This window comes from Spermophilus citellus, assembly GCF_964194105.1.
Source record: "Spermophilus citellus genome assembly, chromosome: 18".
In the NCBI taxonomy this organism is placed as follows: Eukaryota; Metazoa; Chordata; class Mammalia; order Rodentia; family Sciuridae; genus Spermophilus; species Spermophilus citellus.
Window position 1 is genome coordinate 14105020 of NC_138200.1, and position 19122 is coordinate 14124141.

The 19122-nt window shown below is 52.1% G+C and overlaps 1 protein-coding gene across 1 annotated transcript in view; it reads right to left on the bottom strand.

Annotated features, from left to right (window-relative positions):
- Nucleotides 1-100: 100 nt before the first annotated feature.
- Nucleotides 101-19122, bottom strand: part of SPTBN4 (spectrin beta, non-erythrocytic 4) — a 74464-nt gene continuing 55442 nt past the window's right edge. The window contains exons 21-36 of the mRNA XM_081275457.1: nucleotides 17975-18199; nucleotides 17028-17117; nucleotides 14868-15146; nucleotides 14646-14776; nucleotides 13638-13842; nucleotides 12862-13242; nucleotides 11252-11496; nucleotides 8099-8237; nucleotides 7919-8003; nucleotides 7377-7573; nucleotides 5745-6367; nucleotides 4641-4713; nucleotides 3802-4094; nucleotides 2427-2600; nucleotides 2239-2281; nucleotides 101-1154 (exon numbers count right to left, since the gene is read on the bottom strand). Coding sequence (XP_081131583.1) covers nucleotides 996-1154; nucleotides 2239-2281; nucleotides 2427-2600; nucleotides 3802-4094; nucleotides 4641-4713; nucleotides 5745-6367; nucleotides 7377-7573; nucleotides 7919-8003; nucleotides 8099-8237; nucleotides 11252-11496; nucleotides 12862-13242; nucleotides 13638-13842; nucleotides 14646-14776; nucleotides 14868-15146; nucleotides 17028-17117; nucleotides 17975-18199 — 3342 coding nt within the window. The 3' untranslated portion in view covers nucleotides 101-995. The remainder of the gene's footprint in view (nucleotides 1155-2238; nucleotides 2282-2426; nucleotides 2601-3801; nucleotides 4095-4640; nucleotides 4714-5744; nucleotides 6368-7376; nucleotides 7574-7918; nucleotides 8004-8098; nucleotides 8238-11251; nucleotides 11497-12861; nucleotides 13243-13637; nucleotides 13843-14645; nucleotides 14777-14867; nucleotides 15147-17027; nucleotides 17118-17974; nucleotides 18200-19122) is intronic.

The window sequence follows — 19122 nt, forward strand, 5'->3', positions numbered from 1 at the left end:
ATGTTCTCTGAATCCCACCCCCAACCCTGCCACCTGCCCATCCTTCCATCCTCACGGGGGCAGCCCAAGAAATGCAAACAAACCAGCATAGACCGTCAAAGCCAAAGGGTTTATTATAGGTACATACAGTGTGCGCCCGCCACACCGTCCCACACCCCCGGGCCCCAGCGGCTTCTCCAGGCGGCCATGGGGGGCTGCCCACAACCCAGTTCCCCCAAGTCCCAGGGAGGTGCTCCAGCCAGAAGCATGCGGGGGGGGGGAGGGCTTCCCCTCACCCCTCCCCTCGTGAAGTGTCATTTACAGTGGAGGGGGGAGGAGAGAGGAAGACAATTTTGAGCTTTGACGCCCCTCCCGTTAAAAGCCTTCGCGGATGCGGGGCGGGGGGAGGGGGAGGTCGACGTTTTGCAAAAATAAACTAAAGAATTAACCGCATGGCTCTGAGGCGACAGAGTGAGGGGCTAGGGCCCTTCACTCCCCCCTCCCAGACAGAGATCAAGGCAGCATTGGAAGTGAGGTAAAGGCAGGGAGGGACTGTCCCCTCCCCACCCCCTAGCACCCTGGATGGTCCAGGGGACCTCACCAGCGCCCCCGTGCCCATCCTTAGGGCGGAGAGGAGGCCAGGAATTATCGCCCCCACCACCCCAGCTTCTTGGGGCAGGATCTGCAGATAGGGGCAGGGGGTTTGGCTCAACTGGCCCCCTATCCGCCCCCACCAAGCTCAGTTATTGCATAAAAATAATGGAGCCCCAGCACCTGGGGTAGGGATGTTGAGCGGGAAGGGGCCGAGATATGGCTATAGGGGTAGCAATCCCCCCACCACATTTTGGGGTGCAGGAGAAATCCCCTCCTTTCCAGGGCCCATCGTGGCGTGTCCGCAGTGCTGGAACTAGGGACCCTGGCCCTGCCCTTGCGGAAGAGAAAGTGTCTTGTGTCTTTGTGCCCACAGTGCAGAGAGGAGGGGCGGGGAGACTTGTCAGGTCCTGGGGGTAGGAGATTCACTTCCGGCGCCCGCTGGCTCTGCGCTCCCCTCCCTCGCGCTTGGGGTTGCCCTCGTCTGTGGAGGACGTTGTGGGTAGTGTCTGGCCCCAGCGTGCAATCTCTGCGTGTTCTGTCACTGAGGCAGCCACAGCCTCTAGCCAACCGTTCATCTCCTCCTGAAGGAAGAAAATAGGGCACAGAGTCCATATTTGGAAGAGAGAAAATAGAGTAGTAGATCAATCTTGAATCAGACTGCCTTCTCTGAACTTCAGTTCCTTTCTCTATTAAATTGGGGTAATAATAAGGATGCAAATAGTTAAATAGCATGTGCCAGGCTCTGTCTCAGCACTTATGTGGATTCATTCACTCAAACTTTTGCAATATGTAACTCCCCTACAAAGGTAAACAACAAAACCCGGGATAAGTACATTGTCCAAACACAGAGCACAGACACTTACCAAGCAATGTGCTAAGTGCTCTACATGTATCAACTCATTTCTCACAGAAACCCTATGATAAGAAACTATTTTTATCTCCATTTTACAGATAAGTAAAAGGAGGTAGGCAGAGGATAAGGCCTACTTCAAAGCTTCCTATAAGGACTAATTGAGATAAGAAGTGTTATTTATTATTCTCAACATTTCCTGAAACCACCTCCATGCCTGATCCCCTGACCTCACTCCTTAGCCCAGTTCCAATGTCCATTTTTGTTCTCATCTCCCCTACCTCTTCCCTCCTTTCCCCACAGGCCTACATGTTCCAATTCTGTGCTTTCTTGGGTCCTGCCCAGCTGCTGGACAGGCTCCCCAATCCTACTGTTACCCCCTTCAATCTACCCTGAACATGGTAATTAAAAGGATCTTTATTACCCATCACTTCAACCTTCCTTGGCTCAAAACTCTGCCATGGCTCCCCAGTGCCCTTATAACAAAAATTCAACCTCTTCCAAGTGGCTCATAACAGGCTGGGAGATTCAGTTCCTGGGATCCTTTCTGGTACCATTTACCTCACTCCTTGAATTCTGTCCTCCAGCTGTTAACCTTGGACTTCGCCATCAGGGCCTCCTTGAACTCCTCTTCACTACTCCTGGCTTAGGAACCTCCCCTCTGTGCTCTCACTGCCCGTGGGCTTTCCCATTATATCCCTGAGAATTTTTGTTGGTGTGCTTCCCTTCTACAGCCCATTACTCTGGGCCAGAAGCCAGCCAGGCAGTTATGTCATTTTGAGGTCACATATGGGGTTGAAAGGACCAGATCTCACCTCATCTTTAGCCTGGAGCAAAAATTCACTGCCATCCTGGGTCCTACAGGAGAGAACATAGGACTTGAGGAGATCCCAAGAGGCCAAGCCCCAGCCCCCAACGCAAATGTGCTCCAAGGGAGCCAGGGTCCTGCTGGGAGGGGAAGTTGGGCCTGGAATCCTTCCCTCCTGCCCACTGAGGGACTCACTGGAGCTTGAAGACATGCTTCTTTTTCTTGTAGTCACTAGCCACCTCGCTGGTGGCCTTGTGCAGGCTGAGCAGTGGCTCCCCACCATGTGTTCCCCCTGATGCTGGGCCTTTGGAGTCCTTGTAGAAGCCCAGCTCCCCCTTGCTGAGGACGCAGTACAGGCTCACCCACGACCTAGGGTAACAATACAGGGCTCAAAGCAGAGCTGGAGCACTCTGAGCCAGTACTCTTCATTAACATATTCATTGCCTAAATATGCTGAGACTTCCAACCTCTGGGCCTTTGCCTTAGCCAATGAGGCCACAAGGCTGTCCCTGATCTAAGCCTGATCTAAGAGGTTCATCTAAAATTCCCAGAACCAAGCCTTCACCCAGGCTGGCCACTGTTGGGCTTGCTCTTCCTTTTCCTCTCCATACTGAATTTCCTAAAGGCAAGACTTATCTCCTATGTAGCTTTTGTTCCACTCATCCCACACAAACCCCCACCCCATTCCTCCACCCCTACGGAGTTCCTTCAAGGAAAATCTATTGGTTTACTGTTTGGAATGAGGAATTCCTGCTCCCTATCTAGCCAAAGCCCCAATCCAGGAGAAATTTATCTTAGAGCAAAATATACCAGATGCCCCTGATTATTCCCACTTTGGCCTAGGGACAAGGAAGAATGACTCCCTCCAGACCCCATCAGCACAGTCTGAACCGGTTCTGCCCACTTCTTGTCTTGGGTCTAAGCCTCACTCCACTCACTGGCCAGTCCTATCCTGTCTGGCTCCACCTGTCCCCAGAGTCTACCTCCAGTTGGCCAAAAATGTGTTGGACAACCAGAAACTGGAATCCAAGAGTAAACACACACACACACACACACACACACACACAAACTGTTAAGCCCTCATTTGGAAACCTATTTCAGATTACCCCAACACACTCCACTCAGCCAAGAGTTCGGCACCGCCCCTTCTCAGACACACCTTCCCCACTTAAAACCATCTCACTCTGGGTGGATGAGATTTTGAGGCTCAATTTCACACAACATTGGCACTTGATTACTCACTCCAGCTTACTTCTCAGCTGTACTCAGCTCCTGGGTTGGTCGCTATAAGAGTTGGGTCCCAATTTGTTCGCTTTCATATTACCGTCCCTCTTCCGTTTAAGCTCCTCTACTCAGCCCGAAGACGCCTTAATCCTACACCGTGCCCCTCACTTACACAAGTTGGAATCCTGGAGGTTGAGCCCCGCCCTCCCTTGGGCTCCAACCTAACCCCCCCCGGTGGGAGGTTCTGAAGCTGATCCCGCCCCTTCCCTGGCCCGACTATTCACTCATTGGACACTCTGCACATGGCCCCCACCACCATTTTCCAAAGCCCCGCCCACGCGCTCACCGGTTGGACGACTTGCGGTTAGCGTCGAGCTCGCGCTTGCGCAGCAGGAAGCCCTCGTGCTGCACTGTGTGAGTGGGCGGTGGCGGAGGCGCGGGGGCGGAGCCGCCCTGGGCCGGAGCGGAGCGCGAGCGCCGGCTTCCCCCGCCCTCACCACCCTCTCTTGGCCGCGGCCGCCGTCGCGGCTTGGGCCGGTCCCGCGCCCGCGGCCGATCCGGCCGAGGTGTCCGCTCGGGCGGCTCAAGCCCGTTGGGCAGGCGGCCAGGGGGAAGCTCGCGAGGCTGAGGCAGCGAAGGCTGTGTGAAGGGAGGGGGAAGAGGGGTTCTGTCCATGGGGAGGGGCTTCTGTCTGGGGGAACCCGTGGGTCTGGGGTCCCATCCGTCTGCAGGGTCATCTGTCTTGGAGGCGAGTATGGGAGGACTTCTGGGCTGGAGGCCCAACGGGTCTTGGTATCGGTTTGGACTTCCTCTCGTGGGAGGAAGACGCTACATCTAAGAGGTTGGGATGCAAGGAATTCCTGTGGGGAGAAATCTGGGCCTTCGGTGTGTCTGTGGCCATCTATGATGAAAATTGGGACCCCGCTGGGCGGGGAACTAGACCCTATTTATGTATGTGTGGAGGGGCGGGGGAATGGAAGGGTTTCTTGGATCCGTGGTCCCATTTTTTAAGGGAGAAATTTTCAGAATTGGCAGGATTTCTGGGGGTCCTGAGAGTCCATGCTGACTCTGCAGGGTCCAGGTAGGAGGATGGGCTCAGGGCGAGGCATTGGTTACTTCTGAGAACCTGACTCCTGCTCTGAGAGGGGGTCCTCATACCCCCACCCATCCTCTGGTTCAACTTACCACCCCAACAGGGAGCCCTGGGCCCGCCTCTTTCTCCTGCAGCTGCTCCACAATGTCAGCCAGGGTGGCCTTCCTGGGGGAGGAGGGGACAGAAAGACCCAGTGGAACTCAGATGCCTTCTCCCAGGGACCTTCTTGGCTGTACAGAGGAGGCTTCATGCCTTATCCTGAAATGCCAAGACCTTGTTCACTTCTCAGCTGTCCCCTGCAGATGTGCACCTTATACCCCATGAGTGTCCCAAGCACTGCTGCTGAATGGAAAACTGAACTCCCCCCACTTTTTGAGTTTTAAGCAGCATAAAAGCAAACTAGTTCCTTCAAGCTTTTGAACACAGTCACATTTCTGCATCTGCCTCCTGAATTACCAAGTCTTCTGGACTTTCCCCCATCCCCATTCTGGGTCATCACTGTCTGGTAACAAGTCTGTTTCTCCCACTAGACTGAGTGTCATGAAGGTAGGACTGGGGCTAGTTTGGTCACTGTTATCCCCAGCACATGCCACCCAGACACCTGCAAATGTTCATGAAACAGGCATTTTTTAAAGGGTAAAGAAGTCATTGTTTCCTGTCCTCTGGGGACATAGCAGGTTGGACTAATCTGCATACTATAGTCTTGTTAACATTGGAATCTGAAAGACCTGGGCTCCAGCCCTGATTTATACAAGTTGAATGACTGGCCCTCTTTGTGTCTCAGTTGTCCTATCCATTTAATGGCAATGACAATATCCCCCAATTCATAATGCTGTTGAGAGAGTTGTAATAAAGGGTCTTCTCTCCAATTAAGGCAGTGATGGTTCCACCCAGTGGAGAAACATAATCAGTGCAGAGGACAGAATTCAGGCCAGGGGACACCCAGGGGATTTGATGCAGGACCCAGTGGCTGAAAAACTGCCCCTGGAGGAAGGCACACTGTCTTTTCATTCTGCAGGAAGAGCTTCCCTGTGGAACAATGGGCATATCTGCTACCCTCTTTCAGCCTCAATTTACACCTCTGCAAAGTGGATACCAAGAAGGTCTGGACCCAGAAGCCTCGCCATTGGGCCTTCGCGGCTGTTGGTGCTCTTGCTAATCCCCTTCCCTCGCTCCCCGGATATAAGGGGCCTCACCCTTTGGCCAGCTCTCCTCTTATGGGCGTCTCCTGTTCGCTGGACTCCTGCCGCTCCAACCGCCGCTCGCGCCGCTCGCGCCGCCTCTCCATCTGCTCATAGCGGCCCAGTGTAAGGCTATGTGCCACCTCATGCTCCGTGGATTCCTGTCGTTCTGGTCTCCTCCTCCGCGCAGACTCCTCGGGTTGGTCAGCCGATTCTTGGCGCTCCGGCCGCCGCCTCCGGGGCAGCTCCTCCGTGCGATCCGCTGACTCCTGGCGCTCCGGTCTGGGCCGGACCTGCTCCGCAGCCGCAGGGGTCCCGGGAGTCTCCGCTGCAATGTTCTCCAGTGCGGCCGGAGGGGCCGCAGGCTCTACCCTCCCGGGGACCTCCGGCAGCCGGTCAATGCGTGGCTGGAGGCGCTCGGGCTTGAGCTCCTGGCGCACGTACCCCACCCGGGTCCGCACCTCAGCTGACAGCGTGTCCGAGGCCCGGCGGGCCAAGGGCTCCAAGCCCCTTTCATAGCCTCCTGGCCGCAGTAGAGGTGCCGCCTTGGCCGCCAGTTCCGTGGGGTCCCCAAAGAACTTGCGCCCCAGCAGGGGAGTGGGTGGTTGCTTGCTTTGTTCCGCCTTGATTTTCTCAATCTGGGGACAGAAGGACCAGGGACAGGATGGGGCGGGAAGGTGCGGAGAGTGAGTGGTCTGACAGGCACTCTGGGTTTTCTGCTTCACCTCTAAACCTATTAGTTCCTTGAAGAAACAAGATGCCCAACGCCCTGCCCCACTTTCTGCCAGGAGCTTGATCCCGTTCTTCCTGCAAACACCTCTTGCTCTTGTAGGAATCAGCTAAATCAACGTTTTCTCTGGGTGCTTTTCTAAACTTCTTCCTTCTTTAATGTTTCCCACCCAGGAACTCAAAACTTTTTATTACAATGGTCTCTTTGCCTCATCTCTTGCCACCCATGTCCTGGGAATTGAACTCAGGATGCTCTACTACTGAGCTACATATCCAGGCTTAATAATATTATTATTATTGGGTACCCGGGATTGAACTCGGGGGCACTCAACCACTGAGCCATATCCCCAGCCCTATTTTGTATTTTATTTAGAGACAGGGTCTCACTGAGTTGCTTAGGCCCTGGCTTTTGCTGAGGCTGCCTTTGAACTCGGGATCCTCCTAATCTCAGCCTCCTGAGCCCCTGGGATTATAGGCATGCACCACCTTGCCCTGCTTATTGTGTTTAATTTTGAAACAGGGTCTTACTAAGTTGTGGAGGCTGGCCTTGAACTTCTGATCCTCCTACCTCAGCCTCCAGAATCACTGAGATTACAGTCATATGTCATAGCACTCTGCATTTCTTAACTGTGTTAAGTCTCAGATGGGACTCTCCCAGGCCAGGGCAAACATTTCTAGGCTCCCATGGTGCCCTATGCCTCCCCCATTCTAGCCCTTAGCCCTCTGCCTGTACTTCTGCATCACATCCCTGACCCTCTGTACTGTCATTGTCTAGTGTCAGGTCTGTCCCCCAGCCCCACTGGGAGCACAGTATAGATCTCTTAGCCCTCATTCAACAAGGGACTAGGCACCAAGTCCAGGTGTGTCTCTCTCGTGCAGGATGGGTGTGGGGCAGGAGGGCAGGATCTGGGTGCTCACCGTGGTCAGGCGTCGCAGAGAGCTGAACCTCTCTTCCCAGGCTGCAGCTGCCTTGCGGAAGGCCTCGTGTCTCCGGATAAGCTGCTCTACCTCATCCACGCTGCTGCCCAGCTCCCGGCTCTGCAGGAGTGGCTCCTGGGCTGTCAGCCAGGCATCAGCCACCACTGCCTCCTGGGCAAACTGATGTACTTCCAGCACTAGGGGCAGACACGCAGGGTAAGGGCACTGGGAGCACACAGGGACCATTTTTGGGGCAGCAATTGTCCTCCCTGGCCCACCACACCCTGCAGGTTCCCCATCCCAGTCCTGACCACTCTGGGCTCTGCAGGAGTGACAGGGGCTGGGGTTATTTTGAAGGTCCCAGTTTCTCCCCTAGGAGTCCGCCATGAAGGATTCAGTGGCACCCCGTCATCCACCCTCCCAGGCCTTTATGTTCGCTTCTTGGGTGGTGTGCAAAATGTGGTCATGTCATCCTCTGGGCCTTAACATGCTGGAGCATGTCTTTGTGTCCTTGAGCCACATGTGTCTGGATCCCCACTCACTCTGCTGCAGCCACTCCCAATGGCGGTCCCATTTGTCTGACACCTCCTCCTTCCTGGTTCCCAGTTTGTCCAGCTGTGCCTGGATCTGGGTGTGGTGGGTGGGTGGGAAGGGGTGTCAGGGGTGGCTTCCACCTCAAGGAACCTGGGGGGCAGAAGAGGACCCCAGGTGCCCCTCCCTACCTCATCAGCCATGGCACTCTTGTTGAGCAGAAGGGAGCGCCCCAGCTCCTGGCAGGCAGTCAGCTCAGGCACCCGTGCCTCCAGCTCAGTCTTCAGGCCCTGGTGGTAGTTCATGAGCACCTCCACCGATGACACATCCCTGCAGTGGGCAGTGACAGGGATTTGAGCCACTAGAAGTCACCCTCAGCCCAACCCATATATGCAGTTCCCATCAGTTCCCTTGAGGCTGATGCTTCATGGCATCTCAGGATACCTACCTTCTATGGCCAAGTTCTGAGGGTCCAGTGGTCTTCACTAAATCAATGATTCCAATTTTCCAAGGTGTCAAAGTTTCATACTTGTGATTCTAACCTTCTAGGATTTCAAAGTCCAATTTTTCTAACTTGCTAGAGCTATGCTTGTGAAATTTCCACCAGCTGATGATTCTAACCCTACAACTCTGTGCTGTCCAGTGTGTTAAACACTAGACACGCGTTGCCACTTGAAATGTGGTAGTTCTGAATTGATGTGTTGAAACGTAAAGTGCACACCAGATTTTGAGGACTTAGTGTAAAAATGAATACAAAATATCTTAATATTTTGTTTTGTTTTTGAGATGGGGTCTTGCTATGTTGTCCAGGCTGGTCTCCAACTCCTGGGTCCAAGCTGTCCTCCAATTTCAGCCTCCTGAGTACCTGGGACTTCATGCCCATACCACCACTGCCAGTCTAATTAACATTAATTAATGTTGATATTGACTATCTTGAGCACATAGGGTCAACCAATATGTATAGCTGCCTAGGCACAGTGGCATATGTCTATAATCCCAGTGACTCAGGAGGCTGAGGCAGGAGGACTCCAAGTTTGAGGCCAGTCCCAGCAATTTAGTGAGATCCTGTCTCAAAACAAAAAAATAGAAAGGGCGGGGGATGTAGTTCAGTGGTAGAGCACTCTGAATTCAGTCCTCAATACTGCGCAAAAAAAAAAAAAAAGTATTGTTGCCCAGCAGGGTGGTGCGCACCTGTAATCCCAGAGACTCAGGAGGCTGAGACAGGAGGTCAGGGTCAAGGTCAGGCTCAGCAACTCCAGGAGGCACTAAAGCAATTTAGCAAGACCCTGTCTCAAAAAGGGCTAGGGATGTGGCTCAATAGTAAAAGCACCTCAGGGTTCAATACCCGGTACAAAAAAAGAAAAGTATTGCTAAAATTCATTTTAATTTGCTTCCTTTTACTTTGTTAATGTGGTTACAAGAAAATTTTAAATTATATATGTGGCTCACATTTGTGGCTTGAAATATATAACTATTGGACAGGACCATTATAAACTATCCAATGTCCAACACAAATTCTAAATTTCTGAAGGTTCCACCAGTTAGCAATTATAGTTTTATAATAATGTGTGCAAACTTATTTCTGAAGGCCCCACATTGTAATGAATTTTAATTTTAACATGTCAAGTGACCTTTCTGATTCTGTCCATCCCACAGATGTGCTCTCTCCTCTCCATTTCAGTAGATTCATCTATCATTCATCCATGACTAGTCATTTCCTTTTCTCTCCCCCCTGACCATCAGTGAAGACTAGACACTTATAATTTTAAAATATATGCTGTGAAATGATACAAAGCCTGAGATTTGTTTTGAAACAACACAGCATAAATGGAGGGAGAGTAGCTGAAATGAGACTGGTAGGATGTTGATTATTCAAGTCACATGTTCTCAATACCCATGCAGCTTCACTATGTTGTTATATCTACTTCTGTATATTGGATACTTAAATTTTCTCATCATGAAGACATTTTAAGTCTGAAAATCGAGATTTCTTCTTCATCTTGACATAAACACCACTCTGGCTCAAGCCACCAATGGCTCTCGCCTGGACCAGCCAGGCTGGTCTACCTTTTCCTCCCTTTGCTTTTCCAGTCTATTCCCCACTGATGTACTTTTCACCTTCCTCCCTGCTCTGAACTCTCCCAATGGCTGCCAACTCAATCAGGGAAAAGGCAAAGCTTTTCCTGGTCTCCAGGGCCCTACTGGCCCTCTGGCCTCACTTCCTGCCACTCCTCACTCCTCCCCCTTTCCTTCCCTGCAGCCACCGTGAGACTCTGGCTCCTGCTCAGACATGCTTGGTCCACCTTAGAGTCTTTGGAAGTCTCCTTCTCCCCCAAATCTAACCTGACTCACCTAGCACTTCAGTCAAGTCTCCCTCCACTCAAACATCCTATCCTCAGGGAGATCTTGCCAGTGTCACCTGGTTCCCTTACCTTGCTTTATGCTTCCTGGTGGCACTTCTCACTCTCTGAAATGATATTAGGGACTTGCTTGTTTACCAATTTGTTGCCTCTCTCCGCCCTTGGAGGGCAAGGGCTTGACCTTGTCCACTACATGGCCCACAACAAGTATTCAGTTAATATTTGCTAGGGGCTGGAGAGGAACAGCTCAGTGGTAGAGCATGTGCTTAGCATTGGAGAGGCCCTGGGTTCCATCTCCAGCACCTAATAAATATTCACTAAGTAAATGGATGAAGGCTCAAGGCCTACCAGCACAGAAACAATACCACATGTCACCCTCTCCAGGTCCTTTTCTTCTTGGGCACACTGCTGGTCTCCGCCTTCAGCCTCCCTGGGAGATAAACTGGCTAACTTACCAGCAGCATGTGAGACCCTCCTGCTGTCTTTTTCCCTTTGAGAGGGTTGAGAAAATGACCCCCAGGGCCAAATGGCAGGATCCTGGTTCCCAATCACGGTGGGACAGGTTTGGCTTCTGTTGGACACTGACATAGTGCCACTATGTGAGCAGTAAATCAGTGCCTACTAGGTTAACCCCAAGATATGGGAATTGTCACAGTGTTCCTCCACCCTGACAGAGACCACACCTACCCTGCACCCAACCTGGCCCAGCCCATCCCATACTGTAACACCCGGAGATGGAGGGCAGTCTTAGGCACCTGGGAAGGACAGAGAGCGGGAGGCTGCCCCATGCTCTGAGACCCCAATGCCAGTCCCCAAAGGGGTCCAAATGCACGTGAAGTTTCTAGAACAGTGACAGGCATATGGGGTGCCATGCAGATACTGGCTGTTGTGGTTTCCTATGGGTAGGGGATTGTTGGTGGGCGGGGGACAGCTGAGAGAGGCTGCCAATGGCACGTAGGAAGCCCGAGGTGGGATGAGGGGCACCTGGGCTTGTCAGCTGCCCCGATCTGGCCCGCGATGCCGTCCATCCAGGAGAGCAGGTCGCGGGCCTGGCTGTGGAAGCGCAGGGCGTCGGCCGTGGAGCTGACATGCAGGCGGGCGTCCTCGCAGGCTGCCAGCAGTTCTTTCCAGCCCTGCAGCACCTCTTGCTCGCGGCTGGCGATGGCCTCGGCGTGCTCGCCCGCGTACACGGTCCGCAGCTGGGCAGCGCCCTCCTGCAGCTGCCGTACCTGAAGGGTGAGCCACGTCTGGCGGCAGCCCTCGGCCCCGCCCAGGCCCCGCCCTCCCCTTCTCGCGAGCGACCTAGGCTCCACCCTCTCCTTCCCCCTTTGCAGGCTGAGTGCGGAGCCTGCTGCGCTCTGAGATCCCAGGACCCGGCTTCCCTCCTACCTGCTGCCTGATCCTCTGGCCGCTGCTCTCTGACTTCCTGTACACTCACTACCAACTACTCATGTCTGCTTCCTGATTCTTCTTCTGGGTTTTGACTTCTTTTAAATCTACCACTGCCTGATTTCTTTTGGTCTCCCACCTATTTTTTCAGGCAGGCCCACCTCTCTCTTGTTTCAGAGCAATCTGATTTCTCCCAGGAAACCCCTTGCCGCCCTGATGTCCACTGGGTATGTTTCCCAACCTGCATTCTATTCATTCATACCCACTGCCGACGAGTAGACCAATTCCTTTAGAAACACTATTCAATTTACAGTCTCCTGTTCTCTCTCCCTCTCTTTCCTTCCTCAGCAGTGCTGGGGATGAAATCCAGGGTCTTCCTCATGCCAAGCAGTGCTCTACCACTAAGCTATATCCCCAACCCTTTTCATTTTTTATTTTGAGACAAGATCTCCGTAAGTTGCACAGGTTGGCTTCAAACTTGTGATGCTTCTGCCTCTGTCTCCCAGTAGCTGGGATTACAGGCGTGTGCCACTGTGTCCTGCTTACCCACTCCACCCCCATTTCTAACAGAACCATCACTTAATTGCTCTCTCTCTGAGTCCTATGTCTAACAGTCATCTATATGATTTGTAAAAACAATTGTCCAATTTCTATCTCCTTTTAGGCCTTCAAACCAGTTGCCTTCAGTCCTGCTGCCTGAGTTCTATTAGGCCCACAACTACATTTCCACCCAATTTCTTAGGTCCACCTCCCAATTCCTGTCAGACCCTCCGCCTAATTTCTATTAGCTCTGTTGCCTTTTCCATTCAGCTCTTCCATATCAAAATAATTTCAGAAAAAAATATTTTTAGCAGAGACCTGCTGTCTAATTTCTATCTGCCCACAGCCAAATTTCTCTTAAACCTCTCAAAATTATGCTTTAATCCTCCATCTAAATTTACCATACTGGGATCTTACCATTCACTTGGAACCATTGCCCAACTATATATGGAAACATCATATCTTTTCCACCAGCCCTACTACCTCATTTTTTTCTGTCACTACCCCATTTCCATGCACCATACAATCAGTCCAATTTCTTCCTATTCTGAGGTCTACTTTCTATTAGTCCCACTGCCTTGTTTTGATCTCCTCCACAGCCTGACTTTTGTCTGCGCGGCTGCCCACATGCCTCCCACCTTGCCCAATGGCCACCATCGCCCCACCTGGGACACGAGGAGCTGCAGATCATGCTCAAAGGCTCGCAAGGTCCTTTGCATGGAGCTGGCACTGGGTCTTGGCTCAGGTGGGGCAGTAAGGCGAGGCAGTCGCCTCCGCTTTTCCTCAATTTGTCCTTGAAGCTCTCGGGCATCACTGAAGAACTTATGCAGCTCCCGAGAGGCGGCCAGCAGCTGGGCCCGAGTACCCATGAGCTCCAGCAGCTCGGCCCAGGCCTCGTTCAGCCCATCCTTCCACTCAGCCATGGTGGCTGCTGCCGTATGGCCACACTCGATCAGCTCATCCACCATCTGGTTCACAGCTGCCAGCCGCTCACGTCCTGCCGTGCCCGTCTCACTGGCGAACTCTGAGAATTTCTCCTGCAGCACCTGCCACCAGGATATATGGAGGGGGGAAACACAGCAAGTGGGCAAAGGTGCTGCATGTACCCGTCCCCTCCAACTTGCTATCATGTGAGGGGCATGAGTCATTACAAAAATAAATGTCATTATAATAAAAAATAATATCCAACACTCTGTAGCAATAATAGAAATGACAATAATAAAATAGTAATGATGGTACAGTATTAATAACTAATCCTGTGCAAGACCCTGACTATGCTGTGCAGGGTTCTAAGTACTTTACGTCATATTAATTCATTTGTCTCACAGTGGAGCCATGAGGTAAGTGCTATTATTATGCCCATGCTACAGATGGGGAAACTGAGGTCCAGAGAATATTAGGAGCATACCCAGTGGCCACTGTTTTTCCTAATAATGCTTACCGAGACATGCTCGAAGTCCTGGCCCAGCTCTGGTGAACCAGCCACCACCTCCTTTTCAGCAATCCAGTGCTCTAGCTCATCCACCTGGCGACTGAGCTGGTACAGCCAGTACTGCTGCTCGAGGCCCACCCTTCGTTCCTCCCCAAGCTCCTTGAGCGCCACGTACAGGCGGTCCACCTGAGACTGCCGCCGGCTGATCTGCTCGCTAATGAAGGAGGGGAAGGGGCAGGGGGAGCCTCCTGAGGCTTCTGGGGCAGTGCTGTGACCTCCTCATCTCCCCCTCCCAAGGTATTTCCTCTCAGCTTCCCTCCAGCAGAGCTGTTTTCTGCCAAATCTCAGATTCATTAGCTCTGGACTTGGATCTCAGCACCAGAGAAAGTTCTGCCTCCACTCCCCCGGAACTGTCTAATTTCTTTTACTGCTTTTGTCCCTTTTGTTGTTGTTGTTTTGCCCAGTTTCTTATCTTTGATCCCTTGTCTCTCTCATCCAGTGATCTGGGTGGCCAGCCAACCCACCCACCTCCAGTCCTAATCTCGGGATTCACTGGAACAGGGCTCCTGCTCAGCGCCCCTCTTAGATCCCACCCTTAGAAAAAGATTTTCAGAGGCTTGGTGAGGTGACACTAGCCATATCAGGAGGTCTCAGGTCCCATCCCCATGTCCAATCTCAGCGTTCCAGGCTTTTCTGTCCTCCCAAACACTGCCCAGACACTGGGTAGAAAGAAGACCTTCGCCTTCCCGGGCTATGACTTCTCTCAGTCGCCTCCCCCTTTACACCCAATAAGGCCCATTACAGCACTCAAATCCCAAGGCTACCGGCCCCGCCCTCTAAACCGTGCCTGTGCAGTGCCTCTTTATTCCGGTCCCTCCCAGTGGCCAAGATCCGAGGGCTCCAGCCCCAATGTCCAGTTCTGGCCCTGCCAAGAGCTAACCTTCGGATCATGAACCTGCTGGACCATTCCCTACAAACTGGCCCCGTCCCCAACTGGCCCCGCCCCCGCCCGCCCACCTGTCCGGGTGCCCCATCTCCAGCAGCGCCCGGCATTGGCGCGACAGCTGCGCGATGCTCTCTTCGTAGTTCTCCACGCCCTGCTCCAGCTGCAGGTGCTTCTTGAGCAGCTGCAGGGTGCTCTGTTCATCCTGGGGGCACACGGCGCCCGCGATGAGGCGGCAGAGGCCGGCCCCCGGCTCCTGCGCCCCCAGGCCCCCAGCACCCCCAGCCTGGGCGCACCTTGCCCTTGTCCTCACTCATCATGAGCAGCTCCTGCTCGCCCAGCCATGCCTCCACCTCGGCCACGTCGAAGTAGTACTGTTCCACCTGGAAGGCGGCGTCCAGCACCTGCTGCCTCCGCTCAGCCGCCTCGCGCAGTCCTGCCCAGGCGCTCTGCAGTTGCTCCAGGCCACGGCGCACGGCCTCCGCCTCTGGGCTGCGCAGCGAGGCCAGCGCGCCCGCGCGCTCCAACACCTCCTCCAGGCGCGGCCCATGCGCCTGGATCTCCCGCCGCAGGCCCTGGGATTGGAAGGTCCGAGTGGAGACCAGTATTCAGAGATTCCTCAAGGCCATGATCACCTACCTCAGTGACCAGCACGGGCCCGCGGAACAATTAGCAAATATTCCGATCGCTTACCAGATAGATACACAGGCCAGTTACAACATCAGCGTTTCGCCGTTACTCGCTAACTCATACCCCCATGTCGTGGGTGGGAAAGCAAGCAACGAGAGACGCTAGGATCCCAAGAATGAGTAGCTAGTTAAGGCTGCCAGGATTTGAACACAGAAGGCTGGCTCCAGACTGCTCCCTCAACCAATAAATTTAGTGATACAAGACAGCATCCAAAGGTTGAAACAGAGGCTTGCAAACCAGGCTGAAGTATAATTTATAAGTAGTTGGGCGTCCATATCTGTCGATCCTGCATGTGTGGCTCAATCAATGTGAGCTTCGATGATTCCTTCGGCAGCCCCTATAGATCCAGCACTCTCGTTGCACACACAGCCCAGCCCAGCCCACCCCCCATTTTAAACATTAAGTGCTCTTGATTGGGTTTCCTCAACTGTGACAAGGACCATGCAGTTCTGTTTGTTCCCAACACTGTCAAAGGCGTGCGGTATTTTCATTAAGATAAAAAAGTAAAGTCTAAGAAAGACTCCAATCTCTGAAAGAACTTCATTTAATGCAACACAATCTCATGATCATGAACTTCTCAAAAGAGTTTGTGGCCCCACCTCCCCGATATCCTTCGGTGTTGAATTCTACCAACTTATTTATGGGTAACATGGGGGAAATAAAATGACAATACCTGTCTCATAGGGTTGTTGAGGGAATTAAGTAATCCACATATCCCCTGCCACCATTCCCAGTGGGCAGTACTTAGCTACATATTAAATGTCTTTCATCAAATATTATTACTATTATTTGCCTTACTTTGGGCTTTAGTCCTCTGCTACAGAGTTTGAGAACCTCTTTTCTAGACCAACTGTTCTGTTATTTGGATATAGAAATGAGGTCACAAGAGGTGAACAATATCCAGAGATTTGGGGGGCTCAAATGCTCCTTCCCCCAATTTGCTCAACTTAGGGGTCAGTACCCGCTCTCTGATTATCTATATCTTTTGCCCCTAAGGACATTTAAAAATTTTTTTAGTTGCAGATGGACACATTACCTTTATTTTATTTTTATGGGGTGCTGAGGATCGAACCCAGTGCCTCACTCCTGCCAGGTGAGCACTGTGCTGCTGAGCCACAACCTCCCCTATGGGTATTTTGAGGTTTTGTTTGTTGGATTTTTTCCTTGCTCCAAAGCCATTCCCCTTACTTCTAGTCATAAGACCTTCCTTTTCCTTTGGGGAACCCCCTTGTCTCCTTCTCAGGCCAGGTAATTTAATTGAGGCTCATTCCACCAGCAGGTTCCAGGCCCTCAGCCCTAGCTAGACTAAGGAACCAACCAAATCCCATCATGAATAGCTGGGGGCAGGGGGGTGTCACATGACCCAAGTTGAGCCAATAAGAGTTATCCCTGGGACTAATGGAAATTTTTGAGAGGAAGAGATTCTCTTTGGTTTTTCTGCTGGGATGTAATCTGAACCTGCGGGAGGCCTTTCATCACCAGATAAAGAGAGGAAAAGTTGGTCTGAGAACAAAGTTAATATGGAGGGAAAAGAGAGAGAGAGACACACACTCTCTCTCTCTCTCTCTCTCTCTCTCACACACACACACACACACACACACACACACACACACACACACGAGGCACCTGGATGTATCTGGACCTGCTGTCCACAGTCTTTTCAATTACAAGAGCTAATAAATTCTTTCAGGGGTTTTTAGCCACCTTGAGTTGTTTTCTGATATCCAACTGTGTCCTAACTTACTCCCTCACCTGACTCAGCTCACCTGGTTCTTTTTGATGTGCTGCTGGACAGCCTGTAAACCACTGCCTCGTTCTGTCTGCATGGCCAGTGGCAGCCGCTCCTGAACCCATGCCTGGAGAGGACACAAGGAGTAAGTCAAGGGGAAGATGCACCCAAAGACTGCTGTGTCCCACTAACACTCAAGCCCTCTGCATGGCATCTGGTGGCCTTCCTTGCCTAAAAGCTCAGACACCTCCTCTAGTGATATGCTTTGTCTTGCTTTCTGCACTTGGGCAGCCTCCTGCTTGCCGCTGGCTCTTGCGCATGCAGGTCTTGCTTCCTGGAATTCCCTTCCCATTTCTTCTCACTTGTGCTCTTCCTTCAGGTCTCAGCTCAGACATCCCCTCCTCCAGGAAGCTCTCCCTGACTTAGAACTTTGGTCAATTACCTTCTTGGGCTTCTACTGCTCCTTACACTCACTATCATGGTCCTAACCACCCTGGGTTGTCACTGTCTGGGACAAGTCTGTTTTCCCCTTTGGATTCTGAACTTTCTATGGCCAGCTGCAGGGTCTGCGCTGGTTACCTGTGGACCCCAGGTCCACAGGCTGGGCCCAAACTGATAAGTCAGTAACAAATTAATCAAAGTGAATGAATGAACAAGCCATCAGGGAATGATTGAATGAGGAAATGAATAGATACGAGAAAATGAGCGAATAATGAGTAATAAGTAAATAGTGGAGGAAGAAATAATCAACTGGTGAGTATATAAATGAGTGACTTCATGAATGATTCAATGAGTGGTTGAAAGTGAGCATGAATATGAAAGAGTAAATGACCAAGTGAATGAATGACTGAGTCTGTCGGTGCCCTCCACTCTCAGACCCGCCCCCGTCCCCCACACCCAGCCCCCGCTGGTCCCGGTTCCGTCCCACACCATTCTCGAAACTCCGCCCCTGATTCCCGCCGGGGTCCTGGCGCCCAGCCTCACCAGCTCGTCGTCTAGGTCGTGAGCCACCTGATGCAGCTCCTTGGAGGCCAACAACAAGCGGCGGCGCTCCTGCAACGGCTCCAGCAGGCGCACCAGCCGCTCGCCCACCGCGTTCTGCCGCTCGCCCACCAGCTCCTTGCTCGCCGGCTCCAAAGGAAGCGCCGCTGTCTGCGCCTGCAACTCTCCTACCTCGCGGTACCACTCCTCCACCTGTGATTCCATCGACTGCGGGAACAGGGGCAGGGTCAGCGGGGTCCACCTTCCCTCCGGATCCTCCTGTGGCTCTCCAGTACTTTGATGATGACGGCCAAACCACTCGTCTCCACCCACCGTTCCACTCAGTCCCCTGCAGAAGCGCCACCATCCCGGGGCGGGTGGGGAGGGGATCCTGCCACCCCCTAAACTACCTCCTGCCCCAGGGCTCGGCCTTATCTACTCCCTCTGCCAGACACACTCCTCCTGGTCAGTCAGATTTCAGCTCAAATATTACCTTCTCAAAAAGGCTTACCTGACCCCGGGACTGACATGGTCCATTCATTCATTAATTGCCAGAACAACCCTTTAAGGTTGATAGTGCCCCCGTTTTACAGAAGAGGAAACAGGCCCAGGGAAGTTAGGTAATTTGTCCAAGAGCTAATCTTGCCAGACATAAAAAATAAATACAAAGCTAGAGTGGTTTGGATGGTCGATGTGCCATAGGGATAGACCAAAAGTGCAAAAGCAGTCCTAAATACATAGGAGAATTAACATAGTTTATAGATGCCATTACAAATCCCCAAGGAAAAGATGGGCTGTTTAACGAACGGTCATAGGCCAACTGGCTAACCAATTTAGCTGGATCCCTTCCTTGCTCTTTATACTGAAAACAATCCCAGATGGATTAAAGACATAAATGGAATAAGTAAATCCACAAGAAAACCCAGGCAAGTTGCATTGATAATCTTGGGATGGAGAAAACTTTTCCAAGCTTAAACCCATAAAGGGAAAGAGTTATAAATCTGACCACATAAAAACCAACAAAATTTTCATAGACGTAAGTTAGAAGGCAAATTACAACCTGAAAAAAATATTTGATAGGAATTAGAACAAGGAACTGATTTCTTTAATCAGATAATTTCCCTGTATTCTGCTTCCTCCGCCTCCATATT